General features: G+C 41.0%; 2 protein-coding genes across 3 annotated transcripts in view; one reads left to right on the top strand and one right to left on the bottom strand.

Moving 5' to 3' along the window:
* The window catches only part of RNF212B (ring finger protein 212B), a 79318-nt gene extending 63738 nt beyond the window's left edge, over nt 1–15580 (top strand). Inside the window, exons 12-16 of one of the 2 annotated variants that reach the window (XM_044665249.1) lie at nt 11750–11789; nt 12571–12665; nt 13652–13713; nt 14309–14349; nt 14668–15580. In XM_044665249.1, coding sequence (XP_044521184.1) covers nt 11750–11789; nt 12571–12665; nt 13652–13713; nt 14309–14349; nt 14668–14698 — 269 coding nt within the window. In that variant the 3' untranslated portion in view covers nt 14699–15580. The remainder of the gene's footprint in view (nt 1–11749; nt 11790–12570; nt 12666–13651; nt 13714–14308; nt 14350–14667) is intronic. The other variant, XM_044665250.1, reaches the window with a different exon arrangement.
* Nucleotides 15581–18718: 3138 nt separating this feature from the next.
* Nucleotides 18719–24645, bottom strand: HOMEZ (homeobox and leucine zipper encoding). The gene is made up of 2 exons (XM_044662272.1): nt 24553–24645; nt 18719–20614 (listed from the first exon to the last, which is right to left on the bottom strand). The coding sequence occupies exons 1-2, from the start codon at nt 24590–24592 to the stop codon at nt 19020–19022; spliced, it is 1635 nt and encodes a 544-aa protein (XP_044518207.1). The 5' UTR covers nt 24593–24645; the 3' UTR covers nt 18719–19019.
* Nucleotides 24646–24845: the final 200 nt, after the last annotated feature.

Genomic DNA, 24845 nt, shown 5'->3' with positions numbered 1-24845 from the left:
AACCTACTTGTAAAATGGTTGGGAAAATGAGTAGACAAAAAAAAAAGCACCTAACTATAGAGAATTTTTATGGAGACAAAGAGCAAGGCACAGACACAGAAGAGGACGGTGAAAGCAAAGCTAACACATGCAAAGTTCAAAAGAAAAACATTAATTGGACATAGATTCTGGAAGAGCTCAAAGAGGATTTCAAAAAGCAATTAAGAGGGGGCAGCTAGGTGGCTCAGTGGATTAAGAGTTAGGCCCAGAAATGGGAGGTCCTGGGTTCAAATCTGATCTCAGACACTTCCTAGTTGTATGACCCTGGGCAAGTCATTTAAGCCCCATTGCCTAACAAAATCAAAAGGATGAAAAAAAAAACAGAAAAAATGAACTATCTCATTGGAAAAACAACTGGCATGGAAAATAGATCCAGGAGAGACAATTTAAGAATTATTGGACTACCTGAAAGTCATGATTAAAAAAAAAAAAGTTTGGACATCATAATACAAAAAATTACCAAAGAAAACTACCCAGCTATTCCTGAACAAGAAAATAAAATAGAAATTGAAAGAATCCACAGATCACCTCCAGAAAGAAATCCTTAAATGACAACCTCTCTAGGAATATAATAACTAAATTCAAGAGCACCCAAGCCAAGGAGAAAAAGCAACAAGCAGCCAGAAAGGAAACTTCAAATACTATGGAGCTACAATCAGAATCACACAAGACTTAGTGACTTCTATATTAAAGGATTATTGGAAGGCCTAAACAAAAAACTTGAAGCCCAAACATGAGACCCAAGAGATGCCTAAAAAGGCAAATAAGAAAGAGAAAATTTAAGGAACTCAATAAAGTCAAACTGTAGGCATTCCTACAGGGAAAGTAGATATCTATAATTCTTAAACATTGTTTTTTATAATAGAGCAGATAGAAGGAATTTAACTAGAAAGAGGGTGGGGAAGTAAGCTGATTATGATTATATGATATGAAAAATAATCAAGGGGTGAAAAAGAAGATTGCAATGAGAGAAAAGGGAAGGTAGAGATAGAATGCGGTAAATTATATAACATAAAGAGGCATGAAAAATTATTACAATGGAGGAAGGATGAGGATGGTAATGGGCAATGCTTAAACTTTACTGTCATCATAGTTGGCTCAGAGAAGGAACAACAACCATACTCACTGGGGTGTTGAACTATATCTTACCCTACAGAGTTTAGAAGGGGAATAAGACAAGGAAATGGGGGAGGTAATTGGAGGGAACAGGAAGTAGGGGTATGTGATAAAAAGCAAAACACTGGTGAGGAAGAATAGAGTAAAAGGTAAAAGAGCAGGATCAAAAGAAGAAAATAAGATGGAGGACAATTCATAGTAATCATAACTGCATATGTGAATGGGATGAACTCAACCATAAAATGGAAGCAGATAGCAGAGTGGATTAAAAACCAGAATCCTATCTTTTGTTGTATATAAGAAATACATTTGAGGCAGGGTGACATACATATAGTAAAGATAAAAGGAGCAGAATTTATTATGTGTCATCTAAAGTAAAAAAAGCAGGAATAGCAATCATGATCTCAGACAAAGCTAAAGCAAAAATAGATCTGATTAAAAGAGATAAGGAAGAAAATTACATCTCAATAAAAGGGACACCGAAGATCTTTTAGCTCATGCTTCCAGCTCTGTCTCTTGCAGCATGGAGTTTATTATATATACTTCAAGACTCATTTCACACAAAAGAACCCCCCCCCAAACTTTGTGTTTGCATAGAAACACAAATTATGTCATATCGAAGCACAATAAAGTATAGTTTTACAAATAATTTCCCCAAGAAGATAATGCTGGATGAGAAAAAGTCTCAAGGTTAAAAATGAGCCTCACTTTATCTAAAAGTTATTTTGCCTGAGCTTGCCACTCCGTGACCTTGGGACGCCTGGAGCAGTTAGAGAGATATATTCACAGCTGCAGTTTTACTCTGCTGAATGAAAAAAAGGCTGTAAACTCATTAAGTGCTGGTTTACTAAGAACTTAAAGTTTTCCTAGAGGCTATGATGTTTTTCAATAACAAAAGGTGTGGATCATAAAAGGAGTCAAAAGAGGAGTCTCAGATTTTCATCTATTTGAGACTTTTTTTTATTGGCCTAGGTACTAGTACTAGGGCATAAAAACATCATAAACAAATGAGAAATAATAAATGCAACTTTTTCAGATCATAATGTGATAAAAGTTTTAATTAGTAAGGGTTCATAGAGAGGCAAATTTAAAATCAATTGGAAACTAAATCTAATTCTTCAAAACGTGTGGGTTAAAGAACAAATCATAGAAACAATTACTGATTTCATTGAGGAGAATGACAACAAAGAGACAACATATCAAAATTTATAAGATATAGCCAAAGAGGTACTCGGGAAAATTTATATCTCTAAATGGCTATATCAACAAAATAAGAGAAAGAGGAGATCACTGAATTGGGCATGCAACTAAGAAAACTGGAAAGTGAGAAAGTAGACTCTTGGTTCTCCTATTGTGTGCTTTACCAGCTGCTTATTCTTGTCTCAGTCTTTCAGTGCAAATATTGCCCATGAGTTTTGCCCTTCTTTTTCCTCTATTTATACATTATCTCTTATTCATTTCCAAAGTTTCAACTACTACCATTTGCAGATAACTTCCAAATCCATGTCTCTGGCTGCTTTCAGAACATGTTCATCTGTTCAATTCCACTGACACAATAAACCAAAATACTCCAAACCGAATATTAACATCTCCTTAAATTTACTAATACCAATACCTAATTTTCAAAACCTTGAGGCAAAGATAAAGAGGAAATTTTTTTCTTGAAGTGACACACCACCTGAGTTATGCTTGTTTTTTTGGCAAATTTTGGCACTCCAAGCTCAAAAGGTTGCCCATCACTGGCCTAAGGGAAGAAACCATTGGGACAAAAAGAGATACTTAATACCTGATGAGATTAACCATCCCCCAATTTGGAATTATGCCCAAAGAGTGCTAAAAGACTGCCTGCCCTTTGATCCAGCCATACCATTTCTGGATTTGTACCCCAAAGAGATCATAGATAAACAGACTTGTGCAAAAATGTTTATAGCTGCACTCTTTGTGGTGGCAAAAAACTGGAAACGAGGGTATGCCCTTCAATTGGGGAATGGCTGAACAAATTGTGGTATCTGTTGATGATGGAATACTACTATGCTCAAAGGAATAATAAACTGGAGGAATTCCATGTGAATTGGAATGACCTTCAGGAACTGATGCAGAGTGAAAGGAGCAGGACCAGGAGAACCTTATACACAGAGACTGATATACTGTGGTAAAATTGAATATAATAGACTTCTCTATTAGCAGCAATGCAATGATCCAAGACATTTCTGAGGGACTTATGAGAAAGAACACCATTCACATCCAGAGAAAGAACTGCAGGAGAGGAAACACAGAAGAAAAACAACTGCTTGAACACTTGAGTTGATGAGGACATGATTGGGGATGTAGACTCGAAACTACCACACCAATGCAACTATCAATAATATGTAAATAAGTCTTGATTGATGACACTTGTTAAAACCAGTGGAAATGCAAGTTAGCTATGGGGGGGGGGGGGAGGAGAGCTTGAGGGAGTGGAGAGGAAAGTAAAAACATGAATCATGTAACCATGGAAAATTTTTCTAAAAATAAAAAATTAATAAAAAAAATAAAAATAACAAAAAAAACCTTTAAACTACTTTAAGGTCTATTGTTAGTCTGAGACTCCTGAAGTTGGACTTTCCCTAAGGGAGAAACTTTCATGTGACAAGGTGAAATAGGCTTTCACCTTCAAGCTAACTAAACTTGGGGTCATCAGATCTCACTAGATTACAAGTTTAGGGGTTTTTAGATTCCATGTTGACAATTCTATCTTTCTTACTATGACCAAAATAGCATTCTTATGTGTATATCTGATCCTGTCACTTATCTGTTCAAAAATCTCTTCTATTGTATTGGTTCCTACATGCCTCCTTATGTGAAATTATTCACCTTCAATTTTATCTCCTTTTCTCTCTTCCCAGTATATTTCTCTTTCTTATCCCTTGATTTTTTAATATCATCTCATATTCAGTTTACTCCCTGCTCTCTCTTTATGCTCTTATTCATTGTCCTAATATAGTGATAAAGTTCTACAAAGTATCTTCAATATCTTAAATATCCTAAGTACTGTAGGTATCTAAATTACTCCAAGTATCACAGATATCTTAAGCATCTTAGACATTATCTTTTTACTAGGAATATAATCAGTTTAATCCCATTGTTACTCTTGAAGAACCTTAAAGTATCTTAAATACACCTTAAAGTATCTTAAATATATCCTGTATCATAAATACCTCAAAGATTCTAGTTATCACTTCCCCAGGTAAAGAATATAATCAGTTTAACCCCATTTTTCCCCTTGATTACCTTAAGTATGTTAAGTACTGTATCTCTTTTACCATAGAAATCTTTTTTTTTAAACCCTTAACTTCTGTGTATTGGCTCCTTGGTGGAAGAGTGGCAAGGGTGGGCAATGGGGGTCAAGTGACTTGCCCAGGGTCACACAGCTGAGAAGTGTCTGAGGCCGGATTTGAACCTAGGACACCCCCCCCCCAGGCCTGGCTCTCAATCCACTGAGCTACCCAGCTGCCCCTGCCATAGAAATCTTAAATATCCTAGTTATCACTTTCCCATGCAGGGATGTGATTAGATTAACCTCACTTCTTCCCTTGATTTTTTTCTGTTAAATTTTTATGCTTCTCTTGGGTGTCAGGTTTGGTCATCAAATTTTCTTTTTAGCACTGGTCATTTCATCAAAAATGCCAGGAAGTCCTCTATTTCATTAGATTTCCATTTCTTCCCCGAGAGTATTATTCTCAGTTTCACTAGGTAGGTGGTTTTTGGTTATAAACCTAGATCCTTTGCCTCAAGGAATATAATTTTCCATGCCTTCTAGTCCTTTAATGTAAGTCCTGTGCAGTCCTGATTTTAGTTCCATAATATTCAAAATGGGGGGCAGCTGGGTAGCTCAGTGGATTGAGAGTCAGACCTAGAGACGGGAGGTCCTAGGTTCAAATTTGGCCTCAGACACTTCCCAGCTTTGTGACCCTGTGTAAGGAGGGAAAAGGGGTTTTATGGGTTCAATATATTAAAAGGTGGTCACCAGAGGATTGAACTATTATCAATCCTCAATTAAGAATAATCTCAAATCAAAATTGACCTTTATGTAAATTTATTTACATGAGAGAAGAGAGAAAGACAGTAAGAATCTATTTCACTGATTAGTCCAGGTATATTTTAATCTTCAGCCAAGAGTTAAGAGGGCCTGAGGCCTGGAGGTGAATGGAGCAAACTCTACTCACAAAGTCTATAAAAGGAAGTTTCCCAATAGAAGTTCAGGAAGATTCAGTCTTTTGGGCTTTTTCTCTGTTTTGTTTTTAGGTTGCTCATTTTAAGATTATTTTTTTCCTTGACTTTGTCTATATGCTAAATTTTAACTTTGTTTTGTATTGTGCCAAGGGTTGGATCATCAGCTTTCTTGGTCCCAGAGCACTCTATGGCAGTGTCCTGGTTGGCCTTTTATGTGGAGGTTTGCAGTCACTCAGTTCAGATCCCATTCACTCTGGATTGAGTTGTGTTCTGCCCAGTCTTACAGAGGCTGAATCTTGTTGAGCTGAGTTTCTCCCATTGCTGCTCCCAGTGGGTCACATCCAGCCTCTGTTACAGCTTAACTATGCAGGCTGCTTTCTTCCTACTGCCACCTGATCTATATTGTATTACTTTCCATTGGTTTCCTCTCTTACCCTGCTGAGGCTAGACCAAGCCAGCTGTGCTCTTTCTTCTGCCATTTATGCTCTATCATGTACAAATTCCACTGAGGCTTGTTCAGCACTCTCCTTGTACTCTAGCTTTAGAGTCCATCTTATTGTCTCTTCTTGTTGTTCTGGGTCAGATTACTGCTTTGCCCTTTCTTTTGTTGGTTCTGCTGCTCCAGGATTCATTTTGAGGTGTTTTTGTTCTTCTGTAGTCATTTGGAGATGGTTGGCAGGCTCTAAGTGTTTCTTGCTCTGCCATCTTGGAAAATGGAAGTCAGCTCTCTTCTCAGAAATCTCCTGAGGTGCTCCCTATTGCCTTTAGGGTAAAATTTCAAACCCTCTAGTAATTTAGGATGGCCTACTTGGAGTTCCTTTAGCCCATCACTCCATCTTCTGTATCTATGCCTTTGTATTAACTGTCCCCCATTTCTAGAATACTTTGCCCCCTAACCTCTGCCTTTCAGTTTCCCTGGATTCCTTCAAAATTCAGCTTAAATTCCATTTTTTTGCATTACTTTCCTGGTCCCCTCAGTTGTTAATGCCTTCCCTTTTCATATTACCTTCATCTACTCTATATCTTGTATTGTACATATTTTCTTCTCCATTAGAACTGAGGGCAGGGATTTCTTTCTTTGTATTTCCAGTGTTTAGCACAGTACCTGACACATATTATTATTATTATTATTATTATTATTATTCCTATTGACTCCCAGAGGAGCATAGGGCCGCAACCATCTCACACCAACGGACTCTGTTCTGGGCAACTTCCCCCAACTGGGCCCATGTCACTCCAATGGTCCCTGTCTCGTTCTTGGCATATCTCCGCCAGGTCTGCTTTGGCCCCTCCCTGGTGGGCTCCAGCTCAGTGCCTGTCAGGCAACGCTGTCCTCTGATTTTCATAGCGTCCTAACTGATGGGACACCGAATTGTTCTCCCCCAGAGTCTGGCATTGGAGATCCCCTCAGGCCATCCGATGTCCAACATGTGACGCAGGCACCTGTCAACAAAGACCTGGAGTTTGTTGGCTTTTGCCAGCACGCGTCATGGACTCTGTTGGAGAGCAATCTTCCAGACTAGGCGATCGTTGGTTTTGTTGGTTTAATGAGGTTGCATAGTAGTAGTAGTGCTTAACAAATATTTGTTGATCGACTATACAATTCAATTCCACCCTTATTTCCAGATTTATTTCATATATCTCACTTGATAGTCTAGTTAAACTGGTCTAATTTTTTAATCTAAATATATTGTGTACTTTCATGTGTTGGTACTTTGATCAGGTTATTACCTATTCCTAGAATGCTCTCCTCCCTCCTCTTGTTGAATTCCTACCCATCCTTCAAAGCTCAACTAAAATGTTTTAGCATGACGTTTTCAGCTATATTGTTGGACATCTTCAGTGAGGATGAAAATGACATTAAGGTCAGCTATTGCACTGATGGTAAATTATTTAATTTGAAAGGCTACAAGCCAGGACAAAAGTGGAGAGACAGTTGGTGTACTCCTTTCTGTTCATAGATGATTGTTCATTCAATATATAGTCTTTGAATCTGAGATCCAACTCAAATGTTGCATGGATCAGTTTTCTGTCACTTGTGCTAAATTTGGCCTGACAGTTAACCTGAAGAAAGCGGAAAATTTCCAGCAGACAGCACTGCATTATCCATATATAGAACAATTGGTTATAGAAAAGGGAGAAATTTTGGATGCTGTAGAGAAGTACACTTACATTGGCTATTTACATTCTAGGGCTGTCCACAAAGATGATGAGGTTGATGCATGCATTGCCAGAGCTAGCTCAGGATTGGGGAGTCTCTGAAGGAAAGTGTAGGAGAAAAGAGGTATTAGGCTACCTACCAAAATGAAGGTTTATAGAGCTGTTGTGCTGACCTCATTGTTATATATGCCTGCAATACCTGGACAGGATACCAGTGCCATGCCAGGAAACTGAATTGCTTCCATTTGAACTGTCTTGGGAAGATTCTGAAGATCATCTGGCAAGATGAGGTACTGGACACTGGGGTTCTTTCTCAAACTAAACAGCCAAGCATTCAGACTCTCCTGCAGAGAGTGTACTCCAATGGGCTGGCCACATTGTTTGAATGCCAAACAAGATTATTTTATGGAGAATTTACATGAGGCAAGTGCTAACATAGAAGTCAGAAGAAATGATGCAAGGATACTCTCAAAGGCTTTCTGAAGAACTTTAGTATTGATTATGAGACAATGGCAACATTAGCACAAAGCCATCCAGCATGGCATTCTTGTGTCACAGAAGGTGCTGTGTTCTGTGAGCAAAGCAGAATTACAGTAGCTCAAAAGAAATGTTAAATAAGCAAATTTAAATATGTCTCTATCCCAAATGTCCATATGGGCTATTTGTACCCGACCTGTGGCAGAGTTCATATTGGTCAGATCAGTTAGAGTCAGACTCACTGTACATTAACCCAACATAATGTCATTTTGATCCTCTTCAAGTATGAAGGATAACAATCAACCAAGCAAAATATTACATTTTTCATGAAGCCTTCCTGATACCTCATCAGTAATAAACCCTGCCCCTCTGACTTTATATGCTATTTTATTTTACAAATCTCTAATGCATTTATCATATAACATTGTATATTATAATCATCTGTAGTGCTAATTAAACTAAAAGTTCTGTGGAGGCAGGAATGATGTTTTAGCTAATTTAAGAAAAATCTCCCAATATAAATACTTTGCCCATAGTAAGTGCTTAATAAATGTTTATTTATTTATTGAATTAATATACTACAAAACTAGAGTATAAGGGAGACATGGTGAGACCACAGTTTATATGAAAAGTTCTGGGAGTCAGAAGTGTGATTTGGTAGCCAAAAAAGCTAACATAACCAAGGCTACATTAATAAAGACATAATGTCCTGGAAAGGGAGGTGATATTCCTGCTGTGCTTTAGCTTAGTCAGATGAAATCTGGAATTTTGTGTTTGAGTGGCACAGTTTAGGAAAGTTTATGAAAGACCCTAAGAAATTCGAGAGTGTTTAGAGTAAGGTAGTCAATATGATAAGAAGATTGGAGGCTATTTCAAATGAGAATTGTTTAAATAAACTATAGATGTTTAGAAGAAGACTGTCAATGTTGTTCTGCTTAACCTCAGAGAATAAAGCTAGAAACAGGATGGAAGTTGCAGGGAGGCAGATTTATGTTCTCTATAAGGAAAAACTTACAAATAATCTGAGCTACCTCAAAGTATTGTGGACTATCCCCAAAATGGTAGACTCTTCATTATTTGACATCTTTAAAAAAGTTTATTATTGGGGGCAGCTGGGTAGCTCAGTGGAGTGAGAGTCAGGCCTAGAGACAGGAGGTCCAAGGTTCAAACCCGGCCTCAGTCACTTCCCAGCTGTGTGACCCTGGGCAAGTCACTTGACCCCCATTGCCCACCCTTACCAATCTTCCACCTATGAGACAATACACCAAAGTACAAGGGTTTAAAAAAAAAGTTTATTATTTATCAAATAACAAATATTTTTATTAATTTCTGCCTTCAGCCAACTCCCCTTTCCCATTGAGCAAATTTCTTTTAAAAACTCTGAAAAAACAAGTCTTTCAATACATAGTTACATAGTTCAACAAGACAAAATCCCATATTAACCATGTATCTGTATCTTTTTCAACATTTTGTCACCTCTCTGTCAGTAGATGAGTGATGTTTTATCTTCAGTCTTTTCTACTTCTGTTGCATCGATCAGTATTAAAATATTTCAGTCTTATTTTTTAATGTCCTCATTGGATACATTGTTCTACTAGTTCTCCTCACTTTACCCTGCATCAGTTCATAATGACCTTCCCAATATCCTCTGAAATTGTCCATTTCTTATCGTACAATAATTTCCCCATTATATTAATATGCCATGTTAGTCATTCCCCAATAGGACAGCCTCTTAATTTATATTTTTTGTCTGCCATGAAAAGAAGCACCATAAATATTTTTGTATACATAAATAAATCTTTTTCCTCTTTTAAAATTTTCTTTGAAATACAGGTTTAGGAATGGTATATCTGTCTTACAGGATATGTGGAGTTTGTTAACTTTCTGAACATAGTTCTAGATTGCTTTACTGAATGACCAGACCAATTCCTCAGCTCCACTGACAATGTACTAGTATTCTGTTTTCCCTCAGCCCCTACTGAATGTCTTTTAGCAGGGAGCACTTGTCAGGAATATTGTGGATAGAATTCTTTCTGGATACCCTCTATTTCCTCAATTTTTGTGACACTGTTATCATGAGTAATTTTATGACCACCAGGGAAACAAAGTATGAGCTTTATGATTTATTAGCAAAATATGCAGAAAAATTGCAGAACAAATCAGATCCAGGACCCCTCAACAGTCACAAAGACCGTGAAGAGATATTTTTAAGGACTTTTATAGTAAAGTAATTACTATTTTTAGCTTTATTTAGGGACTTTCCAGAGTTAGGAGATTCTGTTTGGTTGCAAACACCTGTATCCAATAAAGTAGTTAATAGCACAATAATAAATAACTTCTTTAAAATTATGGGATTTACAGGAAAATTAAATTGAGCTCAGGAAATGAGACTTAATTCCAACAGCTATACAAAATGTTGGCAGTAGTACAAAATGGAGTTAGTTGGGTTCTCTCACTGCTTTCTCCTGGAACTTCTCCTACCTCTAACAACTACTATATTCTTTGCTGCATCTTCATCCAGGTCTTTCATCCATGTTCTCAACCCTTCAAGGTTCTGCCCTGAGGCCTCATTTTTTCTTTCTGCATCATTAGTTACCATGGATTAAGTTTTTAGGACTTTTCAGGTCTGAATCCCCTTCCTGAACTCAAGACCCATGTTACTAATTTCTTGTTGGATTATCACCACGATGGGGGGGGGGGGGAATACCATTAGGTATCTCACACTCAACAAGTCTGTCCAAAATGGATCTCATAATCTGCCTCTCCCATCCTAAATATCAATTCCCTTTTCATAAACTATGTTTAAGCCAAAATGGTTTATTTGCTATTTCCCAAACTCAGCATTCTATCTTTCAATTCTTTGCTTTGGCCAGGAATATACTTTACTTCTTACTCCTAACCTTCTTTAAGGCTCAGCTTATGTGCCATCTTCCACAAAAAGTCTTTCCTTATCCCCTTGCTTGTTAGTGTTTTCTCCATCCTGGTAACTTAACTGCTGAGCCTGGAATCAGGAAGACTTGAGTTCAGATTCTACCTCAGATTGCTAGTTGTGTGACCCTGGGTAAATCACTTAACTTCAGTTTCCTCAACTATAAAATGGGGATAATCAAAGTACATACCTCACAGGATTATGTGTGAAGATAAAATGAAATAATATTTCTAAAAGCATGTACCATACTACCTGATACACAGTAGCTTATCTTTACCTATTTTACATGTTATATATAGACTCCTTGAGGACCGGGACAATTTAACATTTTATCTTTGAATCCTCAACACCTAGCACAGTGCCTTGCACACTGTAGTTTAATAAATGCTTGTTAAATTAAATTAGATTATAGTTCTCACATAGATTGACTTATATAACTCTCAATTTCTTTTAATAACTATATACAGAAAGAATGAGGACAGAGGCATTTGAGAAATGACTTTATTTAGGATTTAGAAACTTAGAATTGTAATAATGTATTAAATAATTGTAACTATTTGGTGTGTACTGTTTCTTCTGCAGCATTTTCATTGGGCACAACTTGTCAGGGGTCACACCAACACAATAATAATGTACCCTGATATATGAAGTAGATACTTTGACTCCTGGTATTAAGGAGGTGAGGCATCATTGCCTCATGCTTTTTATTTGCTTTTCTTTCATTGGCACTCCTCAATTTCATCTTCCCCATCAGCAGTTCATCTGAATCTTTCCAGTTCATTGATTGACTTAATCTCCCCTTTTTATGCTTTTCAGATACTCCTTCACCAGCTTCTACAAATAGCCTATCTTATGGGTGAGTTTCAGTGTGTCCTTTTCAGCTTGGGATTTTATGGCTGCCTTAACTACACAATAAATATAGCTTGCTAGCTGTCTGTCCATCATGTAATAGACAGACACAGCCCTAGATTTGGAGTCAGAGGTTGTAGGTCCTAATCCTGATTCTACTACCAAGTGACCATGAACAAATTACGTAATGTTCTTGAATTATAAAGTGAGAAGATTGTTCTAGACTACTGTTAAAGTCCCTTCCAGCTCTAGGTCTGTGGTCTTCTGGATACTCTACTTTCCATAACATGCTTACCTGAGGGGCAAAGATTACTCTTTGAGTTTTCACTACTGAATCAGTCTCTGCCCCACCCCACTAAAAAAGCCAACCTGTATAGCCACAACTATTTAGTTGCCATTTCCTAGATTTAAAAATTTTAAATACCATAGGTTGGGGGCAACTAGGTGGTTCAGTATACAGAAAGCCTGGCCTAGAGATGGGAGGACCTGGGTTCAAAGTTGGCCTCAGATACCTCCTGGTTGTGTGACCCTTGACAAGTCATTTAACCCTAATTACTAAGCCCTTATAGCTCTTCTGCCTTTGAACGAGTACATAGTATTGATTTTAAGATTGAAGATAAAGGTTTCAAAATAATTAAATAAAATAGGTTGAGAGCACTGTGTTTTTTCTTCCATATGTGTAATTTTGGCGATGCAAATTGGCCTGAAGTATAGGTACTGTCCCATACATAAAATTTGTTGTTTCATTCTCTCTACTGACAGCTACTTTCTCACATATTCTCCTTTAGGGCTCTCTCTGCTTCCTCCGGACCAGGGATTTTCTCTGTCACGCCTTATCTAGGTGGTGTTGGTGGGACTACAGGTCTCACTCCCAGCCGCTCAAGTAAGTGGAATTACATTCCCAAAGGAGTGGTTTAAAATTTCAATTCATATTCCCAGTACTTTCTCCAGCTAAAAACATTCTTGTTGAGCATTCTAATGGAAAAAAATTTTTAATGAAAAATAATCTTTTTGGAAATAAATTATTTTAAATAACCTTAGAAGCCAAGAAGGAAAAAAAAATTATTATTTTGTGGCTCATACTAGTTAAAATGTGAATCCAAACTAAGCCTTAGACAACCAACGCAAGGAGGGTTGCCTCATTCCTGACCAAAAATTTGTCTCTACTCACTCAGTAAAGTGATTAAGGGTGAAGAGAGAGGTCCTGAGACATTTTGTATTAAAGTCAAGGGGAAAAAACTAGATCTGATACAATTGAGATATATGTACTCTTCTCTTCACCCTAGGTTCTTAGCTTCAAGGTAGAAACAGTAGATTGTAACTTTTAAACAATTTTTTTATATGTTGGCCCATGATAGATTAAAAAAAAAGAACAAAAATAAATTGAAAATTTTTTATGGTTTTAATGGGTAGTATTTATCCTAATCTCCCAATTTATATTGAGCCAAAATATTTAGTTGTGAGTTGAAACAATCATATTTGGTTGTTGTCAGCCAGCTGGGAAGGAGCTTATTTTTACTGATTATGAATTATAAAACCAAAATTCCTTCCTTTTTCTTATAATGATCTTGAAAATAACATATGTGTACCTCTTTTGGACAACTGCTATCTCATTATCTTTCTCCATCTTTTTCCATCTTTAAATATTTCCTACTTAAATAAATTTCTATCTCAGACCCTAGCCTTAAGAAAGAAAAGTGGTATGCATCATCTCTCCTTTAGTTATTTGCTAAAGGCTTTTAGAGCAACAAGATAAGCCAATCCTGTATGCCTGCCTCTGTTTTCCATAATTTCAGAGGGATCCTTCCATTGGGGTCCACAGCATTTAAGTACTGACAGGATGGGTAATTATCTTTTCTGTCCCCTCAGGCCAGAGTGATGGTAGATCGGCACCAGAGACTCCTGTGGCTCTCCAGCTACCAGTCCTGCAGGTGAATCCTAAGTCACCTAATTTTTACACAAATGCCCCACTTCCCTTTGGGCCCTTAAAGTAAAAGATCCGGTGGGAAAGTGTCCAACTCTGGTTTTTATCTAGAATGGTAGAGTTTAAAACTGTGGGCAATGCCCTGGATTATCAGAGCACTAAAGGGAAAGTTCTGAAATGGGTGCAGTTTGTTGTTAGAGATGCTGTTTACCATTTTTTACTGAGTCCTATCACAGCATTTCGAAAGGATAAATATTTTGGGAGGATATTTCTATCCCTCTGGTAAAGGTAGCCACAATGATGCTTTTTTAAAACAGTGAAAAAGGTGTCTCGTGGCCAAAAAAGAGTAGGAGGGGCCACCAGGGAAAAGTTAGGACCCAATGAATGATAAATCCCTTGCTTAAGCTTAATTTTCATAGTTTAGGCTTTGAGAATAGTTCTTCCTTCGTTTTTTATATGGGAAAAAAAGTCCTTACCTTTTTTCTTAGTATCAATTCTAAGAGAAGAGAGGCAAGGGCTAGGCAATCAGAGTTAAGTGACTTGCCCAGGGTCATACAGCTATGAAGGAAGAATATTTCTAACAAAGCTTGTTCTTTTCTCAGCTCCAGGTCACCCCCCAGACACCTCAGTTACATCAAACTAGGTAGGTAATTCACACATATATTCTATATATTCCTATTTAACAAGAACAGGGGTCCCCAAAATGCATCACCTAAAGAAAGAAAGCTTTCCCATGTCCCTGAAAAGTTTCTCAGAAATACTACATGCCAGAGGGGCAGGGACAATAAAGACCTGCCCATTCCCTATGACCTATAGAATAAACTACAATTTAGGTGGAGGATGGAAGAGTAACATCACATTTCCCCCCCAAAATTATGCCTAGTGGCTTGGCATCACAAGAGCTTTGTTGCCATACTTGTTGTACTCCACAACAGCTCTATATTCCTCTCCTCTATTACAGGTTGTCCAACAACAGAGGAAGATGTGATTAGTTAGGGAGAGTGAATCGTGGACCTTTCCCTGCTCCTGAATCAACCTCTCTTCTATCCTTCTCCTATACAGGCAAAGAAGGAACAAAGTCTGCCCCGTATATGTTGTCAGTGGGACATGCTAGAGTTGTAGCAAATATTCTTCAGGATGTTCCTGGAGTGTTTAAAAAAAAAAAAAAAGATCCCAACAATCCTTGCTTCCAAGGTACTCTGCTCAAAGATTCCTTTACTTTTTGGGTATCTGGGAAAAGAGATAGACTCAAGACACTTCTATATATTGGTGTTTTGGAAAGATGGCAGTTTTTCTTCCCACAGGTCATTTGTAAATATCATTCTTATGTAATTTAAATGGAGGATGTAGATACAAATGTGGTGAACATATTCACCAATTAAACTTCACAACTATTTCATTTCTTAGTTCAGGGTAGCATTTCTTGTGGCCAGGAGCAAGCCCTCAACATTAGATTCAATTCTTCTCTCTACCTTGTCCTGTACTTAAACACATATCTATATACTTGTAGCTTCCCCAAGGCCTAGTTACTATTAAATGGACTTTTCTCTTGTTTTTTTTTTTTTCCTGTAAAAATAGAAGAGTGGAGTGGCTGCTAGGTAAACACCTAGTGGATAGAGCACCAGGCTTGGAGGTGAGAGGATGGAGGTTCAAATCAAATAGACACTAGTTGTGTGACCCTGGACAAGTCACTTAACCCTATTTGCCTATCCCTTGCCACTTTCTGTCTTGAATTGATACTTAGAAAGCCAGGTTTTGTTTTCTATTTTTTATGGAAGAATGGAGGCATTTTTATAGTCCCAATTTATTGATTCATGAAGCGAAAAATAATTAGGAAGATGTGTTCTCTTATTGATATTCCCTGTACTACCAAGCATTTTAAAGGGAAGAATTCTCAAAGTTCTCTGTCTCCCTAAGCAAGGTTGAGAGTTCTAGGGTTGCAAAGAAAAAGATTCCATCAATGAACCAATTCAGAAGCTATCTACTTTAAAGTTTTGATAGAAAGGGAAAGGTAATTCATGATGAGTGAGGGGATAGGCTATCTGGAGGATACTTCACTACACTTCATCATTTTTTTTAACATCAAATAATTCCTACTACATTAAGATCTTGAATAGTGTATAGAGAGGTTTGTATTCTATCCTGGGAAGAGGGGTCTTTTCTTAGGAATAACAGTCCATTTAGGAAGAGTACAGTGAAGAATTGAATCCCCAATTTCTAAATATTATCCACACTATTATTGCAAGTGTGCCTACCAGTTTATTCATGACAGTGTTTAATGGACCTCACAGATCCATTTGTAAGCAGTACACTATTAGTAACAGGGTAGCTACTAGCACCATGCCTGAATTTCAAGTAGTAGCACATTTCCCCATCCCACATGAAGTATATAATCAACATTCCTTATTGACTTTTTTTAAATTTTTTTTTTTTTGTTGTTTAAACCCTTAACTTCTGTGTATTGTCACATAGGTGGAAGATTGGTAAGGGTGGGCAATGGGGGTCGACTTGCCCAGGTCACACAGCTGGGAAGTGTCTGAGGCCAGATTTGAACCTAGGACCTCCTGTCTCTAGGCCTGACTCTCAATCCACTGGGCTACCCAGCTGCCCCTCCTTATTGACTTTTAAGGTTTAGGGGGAAAGTAGGTCCTCCCCACAAAACTTGGGTGACTTTCAGTCTAAATCATAACTCATGACTATTGTCTTTACTAACTAGGTAGTGATATGGTAAAAGGATCTGTTTGGTTTAATTTTATGGATACATGGGAAATGCCATCTCTAATTTATGTATGAAACAATCAAACCCAATTTCTTGTGGAGTAATCTGGATAGATTAGAAAAGTGTGCACATAGTTGTGAGGGTATGCAATTGATTTATTCTTTGGCTCCAAAGGTTAGCATTAGGAGCAAGGAGGAAATTCAATGAAAGCATCATGGCGTGGTGGAAAAGCTGATGTACTTGGGAGTCTGGAGAGCTCGAGATTCAAGTCCTCCAACACTTTAAACTATATGACCATGAACAAGTCACTTAACATCTCTTCAACCTGTTTCTTCATCTTTATTGGGTATAATAGTTACCTGCTTAAGTCAAAGGATTGTTTGTGAGGCTTCATTGATAGTATATACTAATTGTTTTACTTAAGTATTACATATTAGACTTAATACCTTAGTTGTCAAAAACAAGCAAACACTCAGAAGAAGCTGCCCCATGATGTATCACATTCCTTATCAACCAAGATGTCAAAATAGAGGCTGAATGACATCTTGGCTGGAATATTGTGGAGATTCATCATTCAGGTAGAGGTTGGAGTATATGATCTTGAAGGCTCTTTACAACAGTAAACCTGAGTATTTTTCAGTTTGGGGGTGGAAAAATCGAGCAGCTAGGTGGCTCAGTGAATAGAGCACTTGGCTTGGAGTTGGGAGGAGCTGGGTTCAAATCTAGCCTCGGATGTTTCCTAGCTGTGTGACCCTGGGCAAGTCACTTTACCCCAGTTGCCTAGCCCTTAAGCCTTTTTTTGCCTTAGAATCAATACTTAATACTGGTTCCAAGATTCCAAGAAGGAAGGGAAGGGTTTAAAAAAGTAGTTTTGGGATAGAGAGATTTAGACAATATTCAGAATAAGACATTTAATATAGTTAGGATCTCACTTGTTCCCTGAATGCCTCTCTGATAAGTTTCTTTTGTAGCAAAAAAACTTATTAAATAACATCAAGTATAGAGGATACCGCTAGGAGTCAATGCTCTTTTGTTTCTAATACCCTATTAGAAAGATCAGGAAACTTTAAATATTACCATTTGGTGTCAGAGAGAGAACCACATGGGGTTTGTGCAATTTCTTCTAGGAATACTGGTTTATTGCTTCCTTTAGGAATGTAGTTTCCTTTTCCTTTGTCCCAGTCAGCCTTCCACACTCCCTCCGAGTTAATCATAAATGTTAAATACTACCTCACCTTACTCCTTAAGGCTCCAAGCCAGGAGTCTAGCCTACAGGAATGGCAAAAAAAAGAAGACTGAAACATTTTTTCTTTGCCTTTTTATTGCGTTTCTAGCAATCTTGGAATCTCCTGCTTTTCCTCTATCTTCAAAAGGAAACAGCACAATGATGTAGATTTTCTCTTTTGTCCAAACCCAACTGATGAAAACCATCCCATAACAAACCAAAGATTAACTCAGGTAGAGGCCACAGTTCCTCTGTTCCAAAATATTCAACATAAATTAAGGTAGGAAAAAAAAAAGATTCTCTCCCTAGTGACAAAGCTAATCCCCCAAACAAATAAAAAGCCAGAGTCTTATGTAACTCTGGCTTTGGGGAATGGGGGATGTGGAGAGTAGAGGTATAACAGAGGGCTGGCTGGTTTGTAAAACCAAACCTGGAACCATCTTTCACTAGGTTCCTGAAGAGCAGACACCTCATCACCACTTGCTTCTTTTAGGGCTGAGTTTCTGCTCTATTTTCTATCACTTTTAGATTCCATCTAGTTCAGCCACCACATTTCAACCACACACAGCATTACTTTCTTTGTGCTTTCTGGGAAAAGTGATATGACATGGGGAGGGTATGGACAAGGCATGATCCTAGAAGATGACAAATAAAGGGCAGGATAATTATTTCAAAGTTAGTAAAGTCAAATCTTAGGATTAGAAGTAGGGCATTTGCTGCTGAATGGGCATAAGTAGTTAGAATGGTGTAAGATATGAGGTAAAGTAGAGAGAATAAAGACGGGCTAAGGTTCAAAACTACACAGTGCCTTGTATATGCATTCAGATGGAAGACAGTAAGGCAGCTTTGACCCTTACACTAAGGAAAAAGTATTAGAAATGGCAAGATGCATTGAACCATCCAGAGTTCCTGTTGAACTTCAATCAGAACCCTTTTACTTTCCTTCATTATCTTTATATGGCTCATTATGGCCTCTAAGAAGTGAGAGAAGCAGAGAGGAAGGAGGGGAGAAATGGAGGGGGAGAAGGAAATGAGGAGGGAGGAAGGGGGAAAGAGAGAAAGAGAGAGAGAAATGGAGAGAGATAGAGAAATAGAGAGAGATTCCTATGGTAATCCAAGGTTTGAGTCATATTCTCAGCTCTCCAATAAAGGAATGATAAAGGACAATAGACCCATATTTCTGGTTTCCTGTCTCCCTCCCCCCCAAGACCTTTACTTTTTGCCCATGTCCCCACCTTCCCTATACCAAACACACAACCTTTCAGTTCTTTGCCAACAAGGTAAGAAAAATGTGGGTTTTTTTGTTTGTTTAAACAGTCACTAAGTTGGTTCATCTTCTAATAACAACATCCCCTCCCTAATCCCCCACTTAATCTTGTATGATCACTTCATCCTCTTCTTCTTCTTCTTCTTCCTCTTCTTCCTCACCCCCATCCTCTTCTGGAAGGTCTTCTTCCTCTTCTTCATCTTCTTCATCCAGACAAACTACCACCTCTGCTGGCTCAGGTGAACGAGAGTAGAACCAGTCTAACACTTGCTGGGTGCTCAATCCTGACTCTAAACTCAGCCGAGGGAGGTCATCTTCTCGTAGCTGCTGATGAGCTGTCCAGTACCGTTCCAGTGGACTTGTGTCTGGGGGAGGGGGAGGGAGGGGTGGTGGTGGCATCTCAGCCCATTCTTGCAAGGGCCGGACTAGGGACTGTGGAGTAGGGGTAGCAGGTTCCTGGTAATTGGGAGGACCAGGCACCGCATTATCCCGAAACCACTTCAGTTGTCCATGCTTCAGGGCATAGCGGGTGTCACCAAACCATTGGATAATCTCAGGCCTAGGCAGGCCAGTGATCTGTTCCAGTTTACAGTAATCCTCACGCCGAGCCCATTGACACTGTAGAAAGAAGGACTTTAGAATGGCCAGTTGCTCTTTGGTCTTTCTCTTGGTCTTACGTTGGCGTTGCATATCTGGGAAGTAGTACTCTACGGAAGCAACTCTGCCTGGCCCTGGGCTATGTTGTAGTCCCTGGGGCCAAGCTGGCTCCAAATGAGGAGGGAGTGCCTGTTCATTGGGGGAGGGTGGCTGAGGAACACATCCCAGTGACTGAAGGGGTTTAGAGGAGGCAGGGGCTCCATTAGCCATTACTCGGAAAGAAGAAGAAGAGGTAGAGGAAGAAGGAGGCATGATGGATGCTGGCTCCTGCTTGCAACTATTAGTGAGCAATGCAATAGGTGAGGGCCTGTCCCGAGTATGTGACAGATGGAAGCCTGTAGAGGGGTCCCAAGCAGTAGTTCCCAGGCCATGTGGTTGATGGTCAGGGCCTCTGTTTACTAGCTCCTTGGAGAGACCACTTTGTAGTTCCTGCCAAAAACCAGCTTGATGGGGGAAGGCCCCACTGCCAGGTACAATTAGGGGTTCCTTGGCTTTATGGTGGCTCAGGGGTAGAGAGGAGGCCTCTTCAGGCTCCATCTTCAATCGTTTCACCTGATGGGTCTCACTAAGTGTCAGAGGGCCAATGTGGGTGCCAGCTGAGTCTGGGTGTGGCCCTGGGGTGGGAACATCCTCAGGGGGTCGCCCTGCATGATGAGTAAGAGAAAGAAGGGATTTGAAGTGGAGTTGGTCCCGGTTGTAGACAACCCTGGCCCGAGTCTCCTCAATCTCTTCTGATGACCAGCTGATGCCACAGCGTAGGCGCTGGGCCATAAACCAGGTCTTAACTTTCTCCATCTGCAGTCCATAACGAAGGCAGAGCAGAGCAATGTCTGCTAGGCTGGGGTAGGGAAAGTAGCTGAAAGTCCGTAACAAGTGCTCGTTGCCATCTAGCTCACTGGTCTGGGCAGCCTGGGTCCATACGAGCTGTAGCTCCTCTGAGATAGGAGGGAGGCAGATGAGCCCTGGCGGGGGGCTGGCAAAGCTGTTGGCCTCTTTGTTGGGAGGCATGGTAATTTCTGACTTGTGCCCTTCTGAGATGGCTGTAACAACAGGAGAAAGAATTTAACCACCAGGTTCTCTTACCTTCCTCTCATCTTCCCTGGCTTCTACCATCAAAATCTGTGTGGTAATATGAGGGAGGAGATGGCCATGTGGACAACCTTATAGATCCTATCTTGTCCCTATTCAGATTCCCTTCAGGAGTCCTGCACCTTGCACCCAGCAAGTCTAGTGGGGCATAAAAATGGTGTCAAGGGCTCTTTCAAAAGAAATAAGTGCTTTAACATTTGTATCTGTTACAAACTGTTCAATAGGACATAGAAAGCTTTGACAAGGACAGACCATTTACTTTCAATGTGGGACAGCACAGTGATCTTTCTGCCCCTCCCTAGGGCTTCAATGATACCTGAACAGGTGGATGCTAGCCCTGCATTGGGTCCTTGCTTTGAAGATGGGGAAGTAGCTCTACCTGCATTAGACTCTTCCCCTCCCCCAAATCCCTACAGCGAGCCCTTTGTGATTTGAGAGTAGGGATCCTATGGGAAGGAGAAGGGGAAGAAAGTTCCCTCCATGCCCCCAGGTTAGGTAAGACAAAGAAGATAGTACCTTCTTAAACCCAGCCCTGGTGGTTTCTCTTTTTGCTCTTCTCAGGCAAATAAGAGAGAAGCAGGTCAGGTTTATGGGATTGTTCGCTCCTACCAGGGATATACACACATACACATAGGTCACGTGGAGGTGGAGAAGGGAGGGAGGATTCTCTCCAGCCCTAAGTGAGCCTCTGAACAAAGGTTAACCCTTTCCCCACCCCCTCCTCTCCTCTTTGTCTCCTCTAGCTGCTCAGTCAATTCCTAGGGATCCCAACACAGTGCAGAAGGGCTGCTCCCATCTCCTCTGCCCGGTGGTCCTCTGAACATGGAAGTTGGCAGGCACTATGGTTACAGGGCAGCTTCTTCCACAGTTCTGCCCTAAACTGGGGAGGAGCTCAAAAGCATCTCCCCAGCAATAGAGTGGGGGTGGGGAAGAATGAATGAGAAAACCAACAACTGACCAGTCCTTGAAGACTCCCTGTTTTCCTGTTCCCAAACATCTTCTCAATACATTGAATCATAACCTCAGCTTCCAATAGCTTGCAACTGTGTGCTTCCATTACTCTATTTACTCATCCCTCTTAGTTGAGATTATTGAGGAATAGGGTGAAGAACAATGGATTTGAGTGTCAAATCTGATTTCCCTTGCCCTGTGATATTGGTCAAATCATTTAATCTCTTCTAGGCCCAGGCTTCCTTATATATGAAATAAGGATAGCTCCCTTCCCTACCTCACAGGGGTGTGGGTAGGTGTTGTGATGACCAAATAGGATAATGAGTGTGTAAGTGCTTGATAAACTGTAAAATGATACCAAAATATAAGATGGCAGTGTTACCATCAAGTAAATCCTCCTCCTCCCCTCTAGCTCTATGAAAAATTACTTCCCGGCCTGGAACATTACTGCTCAGAGGTGAGCCCTAAACCTATACAAATGACACCAGCTGAAAAGGTAAAGGAAACCCTGGACTACTTGTTGCAGAAGGTTGGATGGGGAGGCAGGAAATATGTATGCTGCCAGGTTTTACACAATTATTGAGTGAAGAAAGGAACAATCCAATGGACCTCCTAGTTCACCCTAGAATATCATTGAATGTCACACAGCTGAATCCAAACTGGCTCTAGAGTCAGAAGACAAAGATTCAAATGTGTCTCTAATGCTCACTGATTTTCTCACCCTAAGGGTCAGTAAAACGGAGGAGGGAGAGTTATTGATTGAGTAGCTCTCAAGACCCTTCTAGTTCTAAATCTACTTTTTTTTTTATGATCCTATGATAAGACAAATGAGGAAAATGCCTAATGAATTCTGAGGAGAGTACAAGGGTTAGACGATGAAAATAGGTGGAGTCAGGAGAGTTTCTTATATTCTCTTTTCATTTTCTCAGCTTTATGGGGTGGTTTAGAGACAAGGTACCTATCTTTGCACATATTGCGGGAAGGTGGGTAAAAAGTTAGAGGATGTTTCAAGGGTGAAAGACCCAAATCCCTAAGGGTCAGTTACCCTTCTTGCCTTTTATTGTTCAGAGCAGCTAGATTGCTTGACTTCAAGTGAAGAACACCTGGATTTGAAGAATGCCTCAGGCACTTGCGGGGTATTTGTAAGACCCTAGGGCTCCTCTGACTCTCTAAAAATGGGGATAATAAATGGTATTATTTAGAAACCAAATTCTATGATGCATGTAAAAGTGCTTTGCAAACTTGAAAGTACAAAATAAATGCGAAGGGTATTAACTACAGAACAGAAGCTCCTACCTCTCTCAGCTCAGATAACGATGTGGCCAGGGAGGTTAGAGGCGGCACAAAAAGAAATTATGCTCATATTGTCACCAATACCCCAGTGGAATCCTTGAGTCTAAGAACTGAAACCCGCCAAAATATTACAGATTTTGGTATGTATAAATGCATCATATTGGCTGATAACTCCCCAGAAGAATCTAGTTTGGAAAGAGGAGAAAACCACTAACTAGATCCAGGGGCTGATTCATGAAAAACCAAACAAAAAGCAGAATGGAAGGCACAACAAGGCTTTCTCGGTCCAGTATGGAGTTGAGGTTTGGAGATCCGGCTAGGGAGTCCCGACTGGGTCCTCAATCTTTTTTATGTTTAAGGCACCCTCCTTCCAACTTTTCCAAGTCCGTATAAAACAATCAATTTAGCTTCGTACTTTCTCTTACCTCTCCCCGCCCCCAGGGCATTCCTCTCACCTAAGCAAAGAGAAAGCTCTGGAGACCAAACTGCATTAGTCCGGGGGTGGGGTGGCGGAATAGTTAGAATGCCACCAAGAGGGAGGCCGATTAGAGTCCAGCCCAGGTTTTTTCCCCACAAGGCGGGAGGTATCCAGGGCAGGGAGGAGAATCCTGGTACCCCATTTTGATCCAGAGCCTAGAGTTGTGTGGAAGGGGAGTACTCAGGCCAAAGACCGCAGTTTCACTCAGTAACAGCATGGTCTGGGGTAATTTCTGACGATAGGATTTAGGGCTCCGTAGAATCTAAACTATTCAAACAATAAAGGAAATGGTGGCACTGACTTTTAGAGATAAGCCTATGGGGTGTGTGAGTGGGGGTGTGTGCGTGGGTGTGTGTGTGGGTGGGGTGGGGTTGAAGGATGGAAAAGGGAACCAACAGGATTTGAAGACGGCAAAAGGGGTTGTGCCTAGTCAAATGGGGGGAGGGGTGCGCCAAACCCCCGCTAGGTTCGGAACGGTGCTTTGGATGCATACTTTCTCTAAGGAGTTGGAGAAAGGTTTTCAAGATCCCGGGACTGCAGGTGGCCCACTTGGGGCCAGATTCGGCGGCTCCCCCTCGCAGTTTGGGAAAACTTCAAGCGACTTTAAAGAGCGGCAGTCGTTTCGGTGGGGCTGTACCGTGGCTTTTTGGGCGTGGGACTCAGAGAACTCCAAGTGAGATGCCTCTGCGATTTCTTACATCCCTCCTATTCCCAACACGAACTGCCCAATTCCAGCTCCCGGGGGTGGGGGTGGGAGGCCCAGGTGGAGGTGTTTGTGCAGGGGAGGGCACTGCTCGGGTCGCTTGGCCCCCGGCCCCGTATTTCAGGCGGTCAGGCTCGGGGGCGGGTGAGGATGTTTACTTTCCCCTTCATTTCGCAGCTGGGCCGAAAACAACAACAACCACCAATAAAGCGCAGAAGGGGAAGGAAAGTTGCTGCTTTCGGGACAGCGGCTGGAGCTGGTCTCAAGCCTCCCGTCGTTCCAGACCGCGGGGCCCGGCTTCCCAGCCCGCGACACCCGCACAGCCCCCGGGCACCCCAGGCAGCAAATATCCGCGTCCCGGGCCGGGCGGCAGCGCCCCCGCGGAGCTCCCTATTTCGGGGCCCCGTCCGCCTCGCCTCAGGACTGGGTGGGGGAGGTCCCGCACTCAGGGGGGGGTCACTCACCGCGGTCCGGCCCGGGCGGCGACTCCCAGCCTCGCACCATGGACCGAGGGAGAGGGAGGGAACAGGGGCAGGCGCCTCCAGAGTGCCCAGAGCCAGCACGGGGCCGGGCAGGGACGGGGCGGGCCGGGTTCGCTCCCCAGAATGCGCCGGCAGTGCTTGCCGGGACCGGTCGGAGCAGGGGTGTTGGGGGCGGGGCGGGGCTAAGGGAGGTGGGCAGAGCAGGGCGACCAGGATTAGGCGGGGCCGGGTTGGTCGCGAGCCTCGATTGGCGGAGCTGGGCTGGCGGCTGCGGG

Source organism: Gracilinanus agilis, chromosome 2 (assembly GCF_016433145.1).
Source record: "Gracilinanus agilis isolate LMUSP501 chromosome 2, AgileGrace, whole genome shotgun sequence".
In the NCBI taxonomy this organism is placed as follows: Eukaryota; Metazoa; Chordata; class Mammalia; order Didelphimorphia; family Didelphidae; genus Gracilinanus; species Gracilinanus agilis.
Note: the sequence above shows the minus strand (reverse complement) of the source record. Positions and strands in the feature narration are given on the sequence as shown.